The sequence below is a fragment of the Geotrypetes seraphini genome, chromosome 9 (assembly GCF_902459505.1).
Source record: "Geotrypetes seraphini chromosome 9, aGeoSer1.1, whole genome shotgun sequence".
NCBI classification, from domain to species: domain Eukaryota; kingdom Metazoa; phylum Chordata; class Amphibia; order Gymnophiona; family Dermophiidae; genus Geotrypetes; species Geotrypetes seraphini.
This window is the reverse complement of record NC_047092.1, coordinates 124,362,014-124,377,701: the sequence shown is the minus strand read 5'-3', so window position 1 is coordinate 124,377,701 and position 15,688 is coordinate 124,362,014. Positions and strand designations below refer to the sequence as shown.

Genomic DNA, 15,688 nt, shown 5'->3' with positions numbered 1-15,688 from the left:
CGTTTGAAATATTTAGGGGTTTATTTTGGTCCTTCTATAGAAGAAACACAACAGTATAATGAGGATTATATCCTCAAACTGATCAAAGAAAATACATCATCATGGTCACCATTGAAACTAAGCTGGTGGGGCAGACTGGACTCCATCAAAATGGTCTTGGCTCCTAAAATAGCATATGTACTATCTATGTTACCATTTCTGTTTTCCATAAAAACTTACAACAAGATAGAAACGCTATTGTCTGCATTTCTATGGAACCACAAAACACCGCGCATTGCCTTAAAGAAGCTGAAAGCATTCAAATGTAATGGGGTGTGAATTTCCCAAGTATGTATGACTATCATGTTGCTTTTCTAGCCAGACAAGGGTCGAAATGGCTCTGTCCAGACTCAAATTCTACTACCCCCATATGGCTCAATCTGGAACGTCAACTCTACAATGGCATGTTTTTATGATTTGCTTCCTTCCTTACATCTTCTCCTCAAATACGTAATAATATGATACTGACCTCTACAGCTGTGACATTAACTGAATTAGACAAGACAGCACCGGTCTCATGGAATTCTACTACTCTTTCCCCCATTTGGCTAAACCCTCAGGTCAAAATTCAAGGCCAACATGTAGAATGGAAATCATGGATCAAGCATGGTATTTGGTCCATTTCACAAGTCTTGGACGCGGGGAAATTATCCTCTTTTGCTGTTCTATCTTCCACATATGCTCTTCCATCAACTATGTTCTTTCAATGGTATCAGCTCCAACACAGTCTTCACACCTTCTTGAAGAGTACCCATCTGACAAGCGATGCACCTACTATTTTGGAATGGTGTAGATTATTTGGGGGTATTAAGGGAGAAGCCTCTAGGTGGTATAAATTGCTGAAAAGGTCTAAATACCATAGTCCTGAAGCATTGTATAGTATCTGGGCCCATGACACTTCTGTGCACCTATCCCCTACTGAATGGGAATCCTTTTGGCTTATGTCCTTTGGTTCACTAAAAGCAGCTTCTATTAAACAAATGGTCCTTTTTCTGTACCATAGGGCATACTGGTCCCCGTACAGATTGTCTAAAGTCTCATCTACTGTTTCCAATTTGTGCTGGTCTTGCTCAGCTGATGTAGGTACACTAAATCATATGTTATTTTCTTGCAGTCTTTTAAAACCATATTGGACCAAAGTATGGTCTACCATATGTGACATTCTACCTATTACAGACACCCTTGATTATTCCACTATTATCCTAGATGGTGTGGCTTTAACCTCAAAACTAGATAAAAGTGGTATTAAACTTTTACACTGCTTGTTGTTAATTGCATTCAAAACTATATTATCACACTGGAAAGACTTTTCAACTCTTAACTACCATGAATGATGGAATACTGTTTGTATATATGCGAAATATGAAAAATCAATCGCAGAAAGAGACAACCTTTTGTTTTCTTCATACACAAAGATGTGGTCATACCTATTGTCTTATGCTGAATGCTCTCCTTAATACATAATAGTATGTATACACTCATGTGGTACAAATTATGGTAACTTGCCTGCTTAACTACCTGTTTGTTTATTCTAAGCTTGTAACCTTGAAAACGTGATAGTTCTTCTTGTTTTTCTGTTAAACTTATTGTATTTCTTTACTTGAAACTTCAATAAAACTTATTGAACTAAAAAAAAAAAAAAGAGAAGTAGAAAGACAGTGGTCTAAGCTGAAAGGAGCGATAAAAATGGCTACAGACCTTTATGTGAAGAAAATCAATAAAAACAAGAGAAAAAGGAAGCCGATATGGTTCTCCAACCTAGTGGCTGAGAAAATAAAGGCAAAAGAGTTGGCGTTCGTGAAATATAAAAAACCCCAAGAAGAGGAGAGCAGAAAGGACTACAGGGTGAAACTGAAAGAAGCCAAGAGAGAGATATGTCTGGCGAAAGCACAGGCGGAAGAACAAATGGTTAAAAATGTAAAAAAGGGAGACAAAATTTTTTTCAGATATATTAGTGAAAGGAGGAAGATGAAAAATGGAATTGCTAGGCTAAAAGATGCTGGGAACCAATATGTGGAGAGTGATGAGCAGAAAGCAAATGTGCTAAACAAATACTTCTGTTCTGTGTTCACAGAAGAAAATCCTAGAGAAGGACCAAGATTGTCTGGCAAAGTTACACGAGAAAATGGAGTAGATTCTGCGCCGTTCAAGGAGGAGGGTGTTTATGAGCAACTTGAAAAACTGAAGGTGGACAAAGTGATGGGACCAGACGGGATCCATCCCAGGATACTAAGGGACCTCAGAGAGGTTCTGGCGAGTCCTATTAAAGACTTGTTCAACAAATCTCTGGAGACGGGAGTGATTCCTGGGGATTGGAGGAGAGTGGATGTGGTCCCTATTCATAAAAGTGGTCACAGGGATGAAGCAGGAAACTACAGGCCGGTGAGCCTCACTTCAGTTGTTGGAAAAATAATGGAAGTGTTGCTGAAAGAAAAGATAGTGTACTTCCTTGAATCTAATGGGTTACAGGATCCGAGACAACATGGCTTTACAAAAAGTAAATCGTTCCAAACGAACCTGATTGAATTTTTTGATTGGGTGACCAGAGAGCTGGATCGAGGACATATGCTAGATGTAATTTACTTGGATTTCAGCAAAGCCTTTGATACAGTTCCTCATAGGAGGCTGTTGAACAAACTTGAAGGGCTGAAGTTAGGACCCAAAGTGGTGAACTGGGTCAGAAACTGGCTGTCGGACAGACGCCAGAGGGTGGTGGTTAATGGAAGTCGCTCGAAGGAAGGAAAGGTGAGTAGTGGAGTCCCTCAGGGTTCGGTGCTGGCGCCAATCCTGTTCAATATGTTTATGAGTGACATTGCTGAAGGGTTAGAAGGAAAAGTATGCCTTTCTGCAGATGATACCAAGATTTGCAACAGAGTAGACACCGAAGAGGGAGTGGAAAATATGAAAAAGGATCTGCAAAAGTTAGAGGAATGGTCTAATGCCTGGCAACTAAAATTCAATGCAAAGAATTGCAGAGTAATGCATTTGGGGATTAATAATAGGAAGGAACCGTATTTGCTGGGAGGAGAGAAGCTGATATGCACGGACGGGGAGAGGGACCTTGGGGTGATAGTGTCCAAAGATCTAAAGGCAAAAAAACATTGTGACAAGGCAGTGGCTGCTGCCAGAAGGTTGCTAGGCTGTATAAAGAGAGGCGTAGTCAGTAGAAGGAAGAAGGTGTTGATGCCCCTGTACAGGTCATTGGTAAGGCCCCACTTGGAGTATTGTGTTCAGTTTTGGAGACCGTATCTGGCGAAGGACGTAAGAAGACTTGAGGCGGTCCAGAGGAGGGCGATGAAAATGATAGGAGGCTTGCGCCAGAAGACGTATGAGGAGAGACTAGAAGTCCTGAATATGTATTCCCTAGAGGAAAGGAGATACAGGGGAGATATGATTCAGACATTAAAATACTTGAACAAAATCTTTTCCAGAGAAAGGAAAATGATAAAACCAGAGGACATAATTTGAGGTTGAGGAGTGTTAGATTCAAAGGCAATGTTAGAAAATTCTACTTTATGGAGATGGTGGTAGATGCCTGGAATGTGCTCCCGAGAGAGGTGGTGGAGAGTAAAACTGTGACTGAGTTCAAAGAAGTATGGGATGAACACAGAGGATCTAGAATCAGAAAATAATCAATAATAATAAAACGCTAGAGCGCGCATGCGCTCTCAAAAATTTGTGAGTCCTGGCTCTGTGAGGTGTGCTTCTGTGGCAACATTCTAATTGACACCTCACAGTGCTTGCAGGAGCTGGAGGCGCATGCGCGCGACTGTACTCTCTACAAACCTCCCGGCTCCAGCGGAGTAGGCAGCACCAGTGGCAGCAAACGAGTGGTGGACAGCAGCCTCACTCCGGCCGTTGACCCTCCACAAACCTCCCAGCTCCAGCGGCATAGGCAGCACTATAAACCTGCTGCTTCGCGCCCTTCTCTATTGAGTTCCTCTGCCGCGTCTCTGATGACATCATCGGAGACAGACGTGGCAGAGGAAATCAGCAGTAGAAGGCTGCGAAGCAGCGTGTTTAAAGTGCTGCCTACGCGGCTGGAGCCACGAGGTTTGTCGGCGGTGGGAGGGTCAGGAGCAGGCCAGATTGAGCAGGACAACGGCAGTTAAAGAAAGGGGAGGGGCAGAACGGAGCAGGGAAGAGAAGGTAAGAGAAGGGAAAGGGGGGTGGGGGAAAATGCTGCTACTGCTTCTGCACAGGAAAGGGGGGATAGGAGGGAAATGCTGTTGCTGCTGCATAGGGAAGTGAGATGGAAATGCTGCTGCACAGGGAAATGAGGAAAAATGACTGACAGACAGCGGGAGGGAGACAGAAAGAAAGACACAGGGGCAGGGAGAGGGACAGAAAGACAGACAGAGAAAGAGGGCCAGAGAGAGAGTCAGTGGGAGAGGGAAAGGGGGCTGCTTTGGGGGGAGGGGTGTGCTTGGGGCAAACAGCTTTGCTCTGGGGGGGAAGACAGAAGGGGCCATGGAGAGACAGGGAGAGGGAAAGGGGGCTGCTTTGGGGGGAGGTGTGCTGGGGACAGACAGCTTTACTCTGGGGGGAAGAAGACAGAAGAGGGCCATGGAGAGACATTTGGGGGGGAGGTGGGTGCTGGAGGCAGACAGCTTTGCTCGGTGGGGGAGGGGGAGACAGAAGGATACAGACAGCGGCCAAGGAGAGAGGTAAAGAAAGACAGACAGATAGACTCATCTATTCTAGCACCTGTTAATGTAACGGGCTTAAAGACTAGTATTAAATATTGAACTAAGGCCAGTACTGGGCAGACATGCACGGTCTGTGTCTGTGTATGGCCGTTTGGTGGGGGATGGGCTGGGGAAGGCTTCAGTGGCTGGGAGGGTGTAGATGGGCTGGAGTAGGTTTTAACGGAGATTTCGGCAGTTGGAACCCAAGCACAGTACCGGGTAGAGCTTTGGATTCTTGCCAGAAATAGCTAAGAAAAAAAATTTAAAAATTTAAATTAAATCAGGTTGGGCAGACTGGATGGACCATTCGGGTCTTTATCTGCTGTCATCTACTATGTTACTATGTATGTTACTATGTTACAGTAGATGCATGGTATAGGTAATGGAAGTCAAGATAAGAAGGTACAGTAACTAGCAGCAGAATAATGCAGCCAGTCAGACAGTAATGCTAGGTGCTGAGATAGAAACCATAAATGTCTGGAAATGGCTTTGAGCGCCTTGTTTACAACAGTTTTATTTGGATATATGTTGAGAGTAGACAGCATTTCAACATCATTGTATGGAGCCCTAATTTCCATTGGCTCGATCCCATACCACCATCGCTGACTCAGACGCCAACTTATATCTTTCTGGTAAAGGTTTTCCTTTATCATGGTAATGAAAATTGACCAGTCGAAGAACATCCAGTCCACGTGGTAGTCTAGCAGTTGACAGCTGACAGACTGACTTGCCAAGGAGCCAGTTTTCAGGTGCAGATCGCAAACTAGACGACACCATACAAACTAATTATGCACAATCACCTACATACACAACAATAAGCAAACAGCGAATTGACCGGTACTTTGCTGCTATTGTTTGTGCTGGTAGCCATGTGGGGATAAAAGAGAACACATACATTTGAAATACAAATGTACATATGAGGGCAACTTTAGAATTTGTACTAAGATGTAGGTGCCACAATGGGGCACGCATAACTCCAGTTCTATAACAGTACCTAGGCATGTCTAAATGGTTATAGAATACTGACACAAAGCCTCATTGGCACACCTAAATTTAGGTGACCCACTTATGACAGGTTAATGGCTGGTGAAAATTGGTGCACCAAATTTGCCATGCAATGCACACAACTGATAGCATTCTGTAACTTGTATGTGTTGCTTGGCACATGGTCTGTCCCATGTGTACAGCTCCCTAAAAGTTTTGCACTAAGCAAGTGCATACCTTAAAGAATAATGCCTAGCACTTAAATGCTTGATAATAATAATAATTTTATTCTTATATACCGCCAAAGCCATGGTGGAGCAAATTGTAGAAAGGTAAAAAAAAATTGGATTTGTATTAAATAACTATAGGAACTGGTCAATAAATATTTGACAATGATAATATAGAGTGGAACGTAGTAATTTTGTATTCCTCTCATTCAGGGGACAGCCTTGACACTGCTAGAAAGGCAAAACATGTTGGCAGATCCCAAGTCGGCAGAACTTCATTGAAAGATAAGTGCCCGCTTTACAGGCGATTTTATATACAAAAAAGTATTTAAAAAGTAAAAAATATAAAATGATATTTATTTAAAATATTGTTAAAATGAAGCAAAGAAAGGGTCAATGACAATGAGAGCAGTATCTTTAAGAAATAATGAGCGATTACTTCGCTCGACTCTGAAGATCCTTAAAAGTGAATGAAGTGGTAAAAATTCAGTACGATTGCATAAATTGTGTGAAAGAATTGTATGTCTATATACTGCAATCAAAAAACATATTGCCAATAAAATAATTTGTTTTAAGTATTCTATAAACTACATGTGCACTTAGCACTTAATAGCAGGTAAAGATGCCAAGTTATAGCATGGAGGGGTTGCTGTTTTCCGTCTCCTAAATTAAACATGCCTTTGGGAATGCCTCATTTTTTACAAAGCAGAACTTTTAGGTGCTACTGTTTTGATGCAGCCCTTTGAGCACTGCTGTTTGGACACCTATACACATTGGCATCAGACTTTTGGGTGCCAACACGGCAGTGTCTAAAAGTCCTGCTTTGTGGAGAATTTTATGGGTACTGCCCTGAGATCCCCAGTAAGATCTTGTCCCTAACCCTGAAATCCAAGGCAGTCAGTTTCTTTCTCTCTTACCTGCACAGTGGTAGAGGAGGAAAAATGAAGGAAAAGTGTTGCTGGGATGAAGTTGGGAGATCCTCACTCTACTCAGCACTTTGCTGAGTAATCAAGCTCCAGTGTCATTGGTGAAGATGAGGGTATCAGGGACAAAGCATGATAAGTGTGATGGGGTAGAACTACTATCAACCCAGAAGGAGACCAGCACTAGCAAGCCATAACCTTACTGCCCACTGCTGACCACCCTAGTCATCAGATTAACCATCCCCCACCCTGGCATCCTGTTTGTCCGTACTTTCTGTTTAGATTGTAAGCTCTTTTGAGCAGGAACTCCTTCATGAATCTGTACAGCGCTACTGATTGTGATAATTGTATTATGCAGGATATAAGGGGGGGCCCCATAACCAATATGTATTAGATACAATTTTAGTTAAGACCTTAAAAGGCAACATGGATTCACTAGAGGTAGGTCTTGTCAGACAAATCCGATCAATTTCTTTGACTGGTTGACCAGAGAATTGGATAGAGGATATGCGCTATATGTGGTGTATTTAGATTTTAGCAAAGCCTTTGACAGTATTCCACATAGACATCTAATAAATAAACTGTTCCCTCGGGATGGGTCCCAAAGTGACGGGCTGGGTCAAGAACTGGTTGAGTGGAAGGCAGCAGAGGGTAGTGATCAATGGAGATCGCTCTGAGGAAAGGGATGTTACTAGTGGGATGCCTCAAGGTTCTGTTCTTGGACCTGTTCATTTTAACATTTTTATAAATGATATTGCTGAAGGGTTGTCAGGTAAGATTTGCCTCTTTGCCGATGATACCAAAATCTGCAATAGAGTAGACACACCGGATGGTGTGAATAACATGAAGAAAGACCTGGCAAAGCTTGAAGAATGGTCTGAAATTTGGCAGCTAAACTTTAATGCTAAGAAATGCAAAGTCATGCATTTAGGCTACAAAAACCCGAGGGAACAGTATAGTTTAGGGGGTGAAGAACTTATGTGCATGACAGAAGAGCGGGACTTTAATGTGATTGTATGTGATGATCTTAAGGTGGCCAAACAGGTTGAAAAGATGACGGCGAAAGCTAGAAGGATGCTAGGTTGCATATGGAGAGGTATGGCCGTAGAAAAAAGGAGGTATTGATGCCCCTGTATAAGACTTTGGTAAGACCTCATTTAGAATATTGTGTACAATTCTGGGGCCGCACCTTCAAAAAGATATTAAAAGGATGGAGTTGGTCCAGAGGAAGGCTACTAAAATGGTATGTGGTCTTCATCATAAGGCGTATGGGGACAGACTTAAAGATCTCAATCATATACTTTGAAGGAAATGCAGGAGAGGGGAGATATGACAGAGAGGTTTAAATACCTGCGTAATGTATATGCACATGAGTCGAGTCTCTTTAATTTGAAAGGAAACTCTGCAATGAGAGGGAATAGGATGAAGTTAAGAGGTGATAGGCTCCGGAGTAATCTAAGGAAATACGTTTTTACAGAAAGGGTATTAGATGCATGGAACAGTCTCCCAGAAGAGGTGGTGGAGACAGAGACTGTGTCTGAATTCAAAAGGCCCTGGGATAGGCACGTGGGATCTCTCAGAGAGAGAAAGAGATAATTATTACTGTGGATGGGCAGACTTGATGGGCCATTTGGCCTTTTCTGCCGTCATGTTTCTATGTTTTTATATATATATATATATATATATATATATATATATATACTAGTGTTTAAGCCCGTTAGATTAATGGGTGCTAGATGTCTCCTGCTTTTGAACCTGGGCAGAGGCAGAGCCGGGGCGGGAGGGAGTGACGGTGGGAGAACAATTTCAAAGCCTCGGCAGCGGCGGCTCCTTGACCAATCCGCGCTTACAACGTCCCCACACTCGCGGTCTGGCTGGCTCCCCCTCCAAAGTCCTTCGCAGCGGCAGCCCCTCCCGCATCCGTCCCCACGTCCTATGCCTCTCCGAAGGCCGGCTCCCACGAAAATGGTGCCCCTCTGTCCAAAGCCGCAGCGGCAGCCTCCCTCAAGACACATTTCAAATCTGACATATTGTAATCACAAAACAGAAAATAAAATTATTTTTCTTACCTTTTGTTGTCTGGTCATTATTCATACCATGTAGGGGTCCCAGGCTATGGTTGGCTTTTGATAACTCGCTTGCCAGGGCCCCTTCTTTCTTCTTCCCTCCCTCCATCCCGGCAGCTGAAGACAGGCACCTCCCCCCAGTGGTCTGAGACAGGAGGGAGCAGTTAGGAGAGGGTCTGAGGGCAAAGAGGGGCTCAACAGCGCACAACCACCTTTCCTTCCCTCCCTCCATCAGGTGCAGTGCAGCTCCACCAATGTTAAAAGGAGCTGCGTCGAAATCGGAGGCCTGCCACTGCCGTAGCACTTTCCCCTCTGCCTTGGTCCCGCCCCTTCTCTGACATATGGGACCGCGGCAGAGGGAACATGTTACGGTGGCGGCAGGGCTCCAATTTCAAAGCAGCTCCTTTTAACATAGGCGGAGCTGAACTGTACCTGATGGAGGAAGGGAAGGAACGGTGGGGCAAATTTCGGCAATGGCAGGAATTGTTTGGCGGGCCAAGCACCGTGAAAGTTTGTTTCTTTAGGCAGCCCCGGTTGTTTACTTGGATTCAATGTCAGCATTAGGGTTCGCCGGCCGCCAGCCATGAGAGCCGGGTAAGGAAGGCCGCCGCAGGCTCGTGGCTAGGTAGGGGGACAACAATGGCGCTTATGCTCAAGCCCCCGCCGCAGCTCCTCTCTCGATCCTGGTGTGGTTGGAGAGAGGAGTCGTGGCGGTGGCTTGAACATAAGCGCGATTGTTGTCCCCCTACCTAGCCGCGAGGCTGCGGCGGGGTTTCCATGGCAACCCTGATCGCGGATCTCAGTGTAGGGCCGGGTCTGGCGGCGCCGTGTAGGGCGGAAGCAGGAGGCGGGACCTCAGCTCAGCACCGCTGGGCGGCTCGCGCCGCCGGTCCCCAGGAGCTCGAGGCCGGTGGCGGACATGCCTGGCGTGACATGGTGCAGGAGGAACAGTGATCGGTGGCGCGAGGTGGAGAGCAGGTGATGACAGTGATCGGTGGCGCGAATTGGAGAGTAGGTGATGACGTAAAATGCGCGCATGCGCACTCGTGTTTTCGCGATGGATCAGGGAACACGTTTTTTTAGTGCACATGCGCGGCCTAGCATTTTATTATATTAGATATATATATATATATATATATATATATATATATATATATAAAGATGGAGTTGAATGATAGACATGCTTCAGAGATTTGTGACACAGCATAGTATAGACAGCATGCGGAGTACATTGTTATCATTGAAACAGAGAGAGAAAATATTTTGGTTTAATGTCTAGAACAAGATGCTGAAATCTTAATATAACTTCAATAACAGAAAACTGTTCCCTGAAAATAAGTTAAGGGTCACACTGACATATTTGTACATGTGAGACTTAGCTGTTTACCAGTAGGACATAGGTATGTCTTGTGATTTAATAGCATGTAATGAGTTAAGTCATTACTTGTTGCTAAGGAAAAGTACTAATGAAATATGATTAACAGGAAACCATGTGACTTGAATAAAACCAATAAAATATTGCTGAAGTATGCAATTTGTAAATGGATTGTAATTGGAAGATGTACCAACTATGTATGTTTATGTTGAATCAATTTTTATTTTCAAACAAAAAATTCCAACCAACAAATGCCAACACTCGGAGAACAATAGAAAGAAACCCAAGTAAAAGGTAACAGATCCAACAATCCCAACCCAAACCCTTCCCATCCCAAAACTCCCGATCCAAAAACAAATAAAAATCTTAGAGCAGTAGACTTGGACTCTTATAACCCACTGCCAAGGACTACAGTTAAAAAACACCCCCCTCCCAGAAATAGAAGGAAATTAAAACAACACAGAAGAAAAGTTCATAGCCTCCCACGAACCCCTGGTGCCCCAGCGAGAACAATATAGAGAGCTCCGGCCTTGGAGAGGTTCACAAGGAACTCAAAATGTCACTTCGAACCCTTGGCGATAGAGAATGGAGATAGGAGTCCCAAATCTGAAGAAACTGTCGCTTTCGTCGCAAGCTATGACACACATCCTTTCGTTCCAGCAGCAGCAGAGCATGCAAACGATTCCTCCAAGGCCAAAAGGAAGGTAAAGTGTCTCTAATCCAGACAGAAAGAATCACTTTCTTCCTCAAGGCGCCCACCCGCCGCATAAACTGACGCTGACCCGGATCAGGCAAGCAAAAGGCTTCATATTTACCCAGCAAAAGACCGGCCGGAGAAAGAGGAAGTGTACAACCCCTCTACGTAAGATAAGACCTGCCTCCAAAAGTGTTTAATTTTCACACAGGACCAAAAAGCGTGGATAAACGAATGGGGCTGCATGAGGCACTTAGGGCACAGAGGTGAATCCGCATAACCCGAGTAACATAACTGACTATTTGTAAAATAGCCACGATGAAGTACCCGAAATTGACATTCACGCAGATCTGCATTAACAGAGACTCCAGGGATTTGTTTAATCAAGGAAAGGAGATCCAAAGCATCTCGCGCTATCCCCAGATCTTGACACCAATGCGCCTGTAACGTTGCACGATCAGTCTGTCCCATAATACGATGAAAGTCCTTATACAGACCAGAAACCGTAAATCCAACCTCCAAATATGGATCCAGAATTGCCGCAAACCCTCCTTCTACAAGAGTCTTGTTTCACATTCAAACTGTTTCATCAGGAAAAAGGGCTTCACAGGCATACAAACGGCCGTGGTTAAGGAAAAGAATGTGCTGTGTGCCTGTGAAGCCCTTTTTCCTGATGAAACAGTTTGAATGTGAAACAAAACTCTTGTAGAAGGAAGGTTCGATTTTGTTTCTTTGTTTTCCACTGGCCAGGAGTACGTTCTGGAAGAATGTGAGTTGTGTGCTTGCACCTCCTCAGGTAGTGGCTGAAGATTTGTTTGCCTCTGGAACCGAGGTATTGCAACATACGAAGTTGGATTCAGTTGGAACTCTGTGTGGAACTGTGTTGAAGCATGGCTAGCTCCTTGTGTGCTTGCTGTGTGAAGCCACCGCTGCGTTATCAGAGCAGAGACAGTTTCTGGCCTGGAGGAACCACTATTGCTGCTATTTTTTTTTCCCAGCTTTTTTTGTTTTTTGTCTTTTTTGTGTTATATGCATTTTTTGTTTAACTTTGTGGCACACTGCTGTGTGACTGTACACTGTTAACTATGGGGCTCATAATAATAATTTTAAAAAGTCTAAAAAGTGGCCTAAATGGGTACTTGGACGATCAAAAAGCCTGATCGTCCAAGTACCCATAATCAAAGCTGGTTTTAGACGTATCTAAAACCAGCTTAGGCCTTGCCCCTACCTCTAAATGCATAGAGCGAAAAGAGGTGTTTTTAGAGGAGGGGAAAGGGCGGGCGATGGCCTGACCTACACCTAGGCATACAGCTGGTATAACCAAAAGTTTAGGCAGGTTGTCTAGTCGGCACTTATACGTTTTGACTTTGACCAAGTCAAAACAGGTATAAGTGCCGAAAAAGGGACCGCTGAGCTGATCGCTGCAGCTCTGCGTCCCCAGCAACCTGCCTACCGCCTACTGAAACTATCGCTGCAGGAGAGATGGCTCATCTCTCCTGCTGTGATGGTGATCGCCCACCCCCTCTCCGAACAGCGGCACTTCGGGGTGAGCATCGCGGCAGGGCATCTCCCCTGCTGGCGATCCTCACCCCGAAGTGCCGCGGTTCAGAGGGGGTGGATGATCACCATCACAGCAGGAGAGATGAACCATCTCTCCTGCAGCGATCAGCCCTCCCTCTCAACTTGATCTGGGCAAGAGTGAGCCCAAGCCCTCTTGCCCCGTGGCACCCCCACCTGCCGATTACAATTGGACAGGAGGGAGCCCAAGCCCTCTTGCCCCGCGGCACTACGAACCCCCGACGAAGATCGGGGCAAGAGGGGGCCCAAGCCCTCTTGCCCCATGGCACCCCCACTCGCCAATTACGATTGGGCAGGAGGGAGCCCAAGCCCTCCTGCCCAGGCGAACCCCCTACCCATCCCCACTAAGATATGGGCAGGAGGGATCCCAGGCCTTCCTGCCCTCGATGCACCCCCCTCCCACGAACGCCCCCCTCATGAACCCCCGATCGTCCCCCCCCCCACTGAGCCACGAGACCCCCCCGCTGACCCCTCACCCCCACCCCTCCCCGTACCTTAAAATCATTGGTCAGATGGACGGGTGTCAAGCCCGGCTGGCCGATAGGCCAGCCATCCCAGGAATGGCTGGCCTTAGGGCCTGATTGGCCCAGGCGGCTCAAACCCCACCCACAGGTTTTGGATGTTTTTTTTTGATAATGTACATTTTCCTTGCTTTCTATTTTCAACGTTTCAGGCCTTAGGCCAAAAGGGGACTTAGACTTTTTTTTTATTATGCCCCTCCACATGCATTGCTCTACAGTTGGGTGAGGTTCAGGTTTTTCTCAGACTTAGTTTGAGTAGTTTTACTGAACTTCCCACTCAATATGTAAGAGAAGCCGATGATTAAGGACGTGTTGCCTTGTTGGCTAAAAATATCTGACTTGAAAGTGTGTTTTCAGTCAGCGTGTCTGATGCTCGTTTGATTAACTTTTTGTATGCAGTGACAGTTCACAGGGTAGTGATTTTTTGTGTGCTAGTTATATACTTAAAAAGTAAAAATTTGACAAAAAATACCTTTACAATTTTGTACTGAATAGATACATGCATGAAATCTAAAGATCTCATTATTGCAAAGCTACATTATGAGGGGGTGCTGAAAAGTTCTTAGCTCAACCAACCAACTTCCTAAATTCTAAGAGTAATTTTGCCACTGTAGCTGAAAAGAGTGTTATCTTATTTTATTAAGTGCCAATTTACAGAAACAAAATTCTATGTTTTGACATTGTTTCAGATCATTGATTGAACCATATCATGTCATTCTCTTCTTGGTGGGCTGAGAACTTTTCAGCACCCCTGTAGGTACAGGAACATTCACATGGAGTTCTGTAACTTTATTTAAAAAGAACTATTTCTATTGAACTTCCTCAAAAGTCTCTATAAAGAGACAGATTTGACTATACAGTGGTACCTCGGAATCCAAACGCCCCAGAACTCAAACAACTTGGAATCCGAACTTTTTTTTTCCTTAATTTTTGCTTTGGAATCTGAATTGCAAGCGGTGCTCAGCCCAAAGCTTCCCCTCTGACGCAGCTTCCTGTTTCCGCCTGGGAGGGAAGCTTTGGGCTGAGCACCGGCTGCAGTTGCCATTGCCAATCTTGCTGTCTTTGCTGGTGGGTGTCCCAATCTTGCTGCCTATGCCAGTGGGGGTCCCGATCTTGCTGTCTTTGCCGATGGGTGTCCCGATCTTGTTGTTTGAGTTTGTGGGACCAAGGAATGGATTAATCCAGTTTCTATTATTTTCAATGGGAAAAATTGTCTTGGAAGTTGAATGTTTTGGAACTCGAACTGGGTTCTGGAATGGATTAAGTTCAGATTCCAAGGTACCACTGTAGTTTATTTTGTATTCAGTGTTGTATATACTCACAGTTCTTGATTTTGAGAGGAAAGTCGACTTGTAGCTGAATGAGTGAATTTCTTTGGAGATCCTGGTGACCAGGAGGGTGATGAAGAGGGGGATTCACCATGTGCCAGAAGAGGGGAGTTCTGTTTGGTTCGCTGGTCATATCCCCAGAAGGGTGGTTGCTGGTCAGGAGAAGTTTGCTTTTGTTGGTTGGAAGTAGGAAGCTGGTGGGAGTTAAAGCCTATTCCCATATAGTTTGGATTGCTAATATCAGTGGGGATTGAATTAGGTAAGTGAGGTAACCTAGGAAAAGAAAGGAATAGAATATAAATGCACCATACACAAATATACCTCTTCTGAACCTGATATTTTCCCTATTTTATCATGCTAACTCCTAAAAAAGCTGTAACATTAGCTAGCTATATGTTGACAATCTATTGTTTGTTTGACACCACAAACCATAATGTTGTACTATTTCTGTGAAATTTGATTTTACCTTCCTGGTTTATTGCTGAAATATATGAAACAATGTTCCCCTGAGGAGATTAACAATATTTCAGGTTGTAGAGTTAAGTCAAAATCATTTTCAGTCACATGGCTTTCTTGATGTAATATCTTTTTCCATAGGTGCAGGGAGGATCGTTTTGAAGAAATTTATGTCAATAAAAAGTGTTGTGGCTGTGTGAATTGACGATCAGTAGACTGACCACCTTCAGTGCTCTTGTGCCTCTTCTATTAAACTGCGCTAGCAGTTTTCTAGTGCAGGGAGCCGCGCTGCTCCCGACACTCATAGAGTTCTTATGAGCGTCGAGAGCAGCACGGGTCATTCAGCACAGCTCTCTGCGCTAAAAACTGCTAGCGCAGTTTAATAGAAGAGGAGGCAAGTCTATGCATTATAGCCAGATGTTCCCAGAAGGAGCATAGAAAGAAAAAGGTCTACCAAAGTGCCAAAGGAATTTTTCCTCTGCTATTTTGTAAGTAAAAGAAAGCAGCTAGGTACTTACATGTAAGATCTAACCATTTTTTGAATTGAAAGCATCACATGAGAACAAAAATCAATTACATTGTGTATACAAAAAGCAAGCTATAGAATTACAAGCCTCTCATATGTTACGCACAAGTTTTCATGGGCTGTGTTGCTGGGGAGGGGGAATGCCTGTTCCTTGTTGGACAGTTCTTATTTTGCCTTTATATGACTGTGTACTAAATAGGAGTGTGTTAGTTAATCTGTAGATCTAACCATTTCTAATTCCCTATATGTGTGCTGATTGCTTCTTCATCTGTTAGTTGGGTAG

The 15,688-nt window shown here is 44.3% G+C and overlaps 1 protein-coding gene across 1 annotated transcript in view; it reads right to left on the bottom strand.

The window, feature by feature from the left end:
• Window positions 1-15,688, bottom strand: part of INPP5D (inositol polyphosphate-5-phosphatase D) — a 377,227-nt gene that overhangs the window by 19,021 nt on the left and 342,518 nt on the right. Inside the window, exon 26 of the mRNA XM_033958845.1 lies at window positions 14,418-14,696. Within this exon, the coding sequence (XP_033814736.1) occupies window positions 14,418-14,696 (279 nt within the window). The remainder of the gene's footprint in view (window positions 1-14,417; window positions 14,697-15,688) is intronic.